At 37.2% G+C, this 4,022-nt stretch overlaps 1 protein-coding gene across 1 annotated transcript; it reads left to right on the forward strand.

The window, feature by feature from the left end:
* Positions 1 to 2,013: 2,013 nt before the first annotated feature.
* LOC128103690 (olfactory receptor 8D1-like) lies at positions 2,014 to 2,943 on the forward strand. Its single transcript, XM_052728270.1, has one exon. The coding sequence runs from the start codon at positions 2,017 to 2,019 to the stop codon at positions 2,941 to 2,943; it is 927 nt and encodes a 308-aa protein (XP_052584230.1). The 5' UTR covers positions 2,014 to 2,016.
* Positions 2,944 to 4,022: the final 1,079 nt, after the last annotated feature.

Consider the following 4,022-nt stretch of genomic DNA (forward strand, 5'->3'; position numbering starts at 1 on the left):
CTGATTATCTGCTTGCTTGTTTTGTCTTTGTCTTCACAGATCATCTTGAGACTATAGTGTGGAACATGTACCTCAAAGCTGTTCATACAAACAAGCTGTTCTTCCCTTTGAGAGATGCTTTGGGAGAGAATTATTTCATTTTTCCCAATATTTAATATCCCTTTTGATAAGCTCCTTTATAGCCAGAAACATCTATTTTCCCTTTTCTGTTTTCCCCAAAACAAATTTTCTCCAAATTAGATAAAATTCTTGGACAGAGTGTTCATTGCTGCAATTATTCTCTAGATGTGTTAAGTTGTCTAGGATGACATCCTCAGGTAGTTCACTATAAGGGACTCTTTGCCCCTCCTCATGCACATCATATAGAATTCCCCTTTGTGGGACGCTTTAGAAATCTGGACCATCCTTTGACATCTGAAATGACTCACATTGGCAATCACTCATCCTCTCAGGTTTGTTATGATTTAAATGATAATTGCCAGTAAAATATCAACCATGACTTATATAATTTGGTGAAATGATTGTTCTGGAGACATATACTCAGAGCTCAAATCCCAAATCCACTCAAATTATTTGATCCTGGATTTCTACAACAGAAGTGTTTAATCCTTCAGTTTGTTTTTTTTCCCAAGAATTCAATGCCATAATGTAGGTAAAACGCATGGAAACAACTTGTCATGTGTGAGGAAGAAAGAGGCAGGAAAGAGGGAAAAGAAGAAGAGAGACTGGAGGAAGTTAATCATTATCTCCAGATGCCTTTTCTAACTGTACTCCAAAAACACACTCTGTCATCCAATATGGCTCCATCAGTAAAACATTTCACACTCAAAAAGGGTGGACCCATTGGATTGTGATGTTTCTTGAGGGAAGAAATGTACCATAGGATTTTCTTTGTTCAGATCCAGGGTCAAAGGCACTGTGTGATTCAATTACTAGAAGAGTCAAGTTTATAGTAATAGAATTCTTCCTAGCATGCTCAACAGCAAATGCTCCTGTCTTATAATGATTGTCTATCTGTTTTGAGGGTTATAAGTGATGCCTTCTTTGCATATGACTAGGGTACTAAGCAGCTGACATTTTTGAGAATGGTTGAGCAGGAGAAAACTCTCCTTGATAACCTTGGGGGAAGAAACTATGTCCTAGGAGACTATGTTTCATCTGAGTGCAGTGCAGAAACAGCAGTGTCTTAAGTCTTTACCAACACTGTAGGGATCCAGGAGGATTTGCTGGAGTACTCCAGGTTAGAGTCATGTTCCTTCTTGGAGTAACTCAATTAATTTTATATAGGTGCATATCTACCTTCAGTTCAGCTGGATATAAAATTTATTTTCAGTGCAGTGGGATTAGGTAATCATCATTTCTTTTTTGTGAGTATTTTGAAGAAATCTCTGTATAAAGAAACCAGAGAAACAGTGTTAGAAATTTCCATAATCTTGTCAACTTTTTATTCTTGCTTGATTTGTTTTACTGAAATTATGTTTGGTTGAATCACTTGGCTTGTTTTCTGTTGTTTGTTTCTTTGTTTTTCAGAAAAGGTTTAACACTAAAACCCAAGTTGATGCTACATCCTATGCAACCAAAACTGGTCTCTAAGCAACATCAATCCTCTGTCTCTGTTCCTTGAGCTCTGATGTTAAATCCACCAGTAAACACACACAGCATTTCTACTCTTGACCTGTCAGCAAATGTTTCCTTCTCTCCATAGAATATTTTTTTATTTTGCTGCTAAATCCAGGAGGCAAATGTTTCTAAGTCAGAAACAAAGCACTTCATTTTGTGAACTAAAATCAAAACTGACTTAGAAAGTTAAAAAAGATATTTTAGAGATTCATTGAATATAGATGAAAACAATACATTGGTAATCTCTAATCTCTTTTTGAAGCTTTGGTTTCATTTAAAAGAGGAGTAAAGCTTTCCATAATATAATTTTAAGTTGCATATGAGATCAGACATGTTCATGGTGGTATAATAGTAAACTAAAATCTTATTTTCTATTTCCACAGAAATCTTCAAAGGATGAACATAGGGAATCATTCTACTGCAACTGTATTTGTGTTGGTGGGATTAACACAGCAGCCAGAGCTCCTGCTGCCTCTTTTCCTCCTGTTCCTGGGAATCTATGTGGTAACAGTCATGGGGAACCTGGGCATGATCCTGCTCATCACTGTCAGCCCACTGCTGCACACTCCCATGTATTATTTCCTCAGTAGCTTATCCTTCGTTGATCTCTGCTATTCCACTGTCATTACACCCAAAATGCTGGTGAACTTTCTTGGGAAGAAAAATTTGATCCTCTTTTCTGAGTGCATGGCTCAGATCTTTTTGTTTGTGATCTTTGTGGTGGCTGAGGGTTACCTCCTGACTGCTATGGCATATGATCGATATGTGGCCATCTGCAGACCACTGCTGTACAATGTGATTATGTCCTCTAGGCTCTGTTCCCTGTTAGTTCTGGTTGCCTTCATCCTAGGCCTTTTGTCTGCCATTGCACACACAAGTGCTATGATGCCACTGAGCTTCTGTAAATCTCACATCATAAGCCATTACTTCTGTGATGTTCTCCCCCTCCTCAACCTCTCCTGCTCTAACACACATCTCAATGAGCTTCTCCTCTTCATCATTGCAGGATTCAACACTTTGTTTCCCACCCTATCTGTTACCATCTCCTATGTCTTCATCTTCTACAGTATCCTTCGTATCAAGTCATCAGAGGGCCGGTCTAAAGCCTTTGGGACCTGCAGCTCTCACCTCATGGCTGTGGGGATCTTCTTTGGGTCTATCACCTTCATGTATTTCAAACCTCCTTCAAGTAATACTCTGGATGAAGAGAAGGTGTCCTCTGTGTTTTATACCACAGTGATCCCCTTGCTTAACCCATTAATTTATAGTTTGAGGAACAAAGATGTGAAAAAAGCATTGGGCAGATTCTTGGTGAGGAGATAAGTCTTACATTTGGCAAATGATAGATATGAGAAGAGAATTGTTCTACTGAAAATATGTTCTTTCTATTTATTTTTACTTCACCCTTGTAATATGTCCTTATCAATATTTGTGGTTCTGGGGTTAACATCAAAGCAACCTGTGTATTAGGCAAACACTATATTTCCTGACTACATCCATATCTATAATTTTTAAGTTGTTTTACAATGTATTGTTGATTCATTTTTTTCCCAATAAAATGGAAATTATTTTGTAAAGCATTTATTAGTGCATCGAGAGCATCACTGATATTTTTGTCATATAAATGAAATAACAATTCAGATTTTTCTCTAATGTCATCTTCTCTCTTGTGTTCAATCACTGCTTATTGATATGTTTCTGTGTCTGTAGTTCTGTGGTAAGTGGTGTGGTTCCAGGTATCCTTCCACTACATATGAATAACTATGAGTGGATATCTGTTGTGTAAGCTCAGTAGAAGTAGTCTTAGTTTCTTTTAGTTCATGAGTACAATGATTGTGTTATAGAGGAGATACATATACTGCCTTTCTCCCTATTTTCTACCTCTTCCATTCCCTCTGTCCTGCATCTGAAATGTTTCTTGAGCCTTAGAGAGCATAGCAGTACAAGGGACTTGCTTAAGCTTCAGATCTTATCTATCACTTATTCTCAGCTTCCCAGGCAGTCATGAGTCTGTATTTACCACTGTTCAGTGTAAATGGAAACTTCTCTCATTAGTGTTTGGGCAGCTTTTGCCAAAGGGTATAAAAATAAATATTTAGAGCAGTTTGGAATTATTTCTATTAGGATAATTGGTTATTTGTCATAATTTTGTTCCTTCACTCTAGGGTGCATTAAAAATACCAAAGTTCTCTGTAAGAAACCTTAACATAAATCCAAAACCAGAGCCTTGCCTCAGAAATATAGAAATAATTTTTAAAAACAGAAAATGATTTTCATGTGATATAAGATGTATATGCAATAAGTGAAGGCATTAGGGCACCAGTGATCTTTGTTAATAGATTATGGATTTACAAAGGATATTTTGAGCACCACTTGAATGAAATCCAATCCCTGATCTCGGC

The sequence above is a fragment of the Peromyscus californicus genome, unplaced genomic scaffold (genome assembly GCF_007827085.1).
Source record: "Peromyscus californicus insignis strain IS unplaced genomic scaffold, ASM782708v3 Scaffold_11__1_contigs__length_118956290, whole genome shotgun sequence".
In the NCBI taxonomy this organism is placed as follows: Eukaryota; Metazoa; Chordata; class Mammalia; order Rodentia; family Cricetidae; genus Peromyscus; species Peromyscus californicus.

Bases quoted from the DNA above. Each gene is read 5' to 3' on its own strand.
- LOC128103690 (XM_052728270.1), top strand. From the start codon at position 2,017: ATGAACATAGGGAATCATTCTACTGCAACTGTATTTGTGTTGGTGGGA.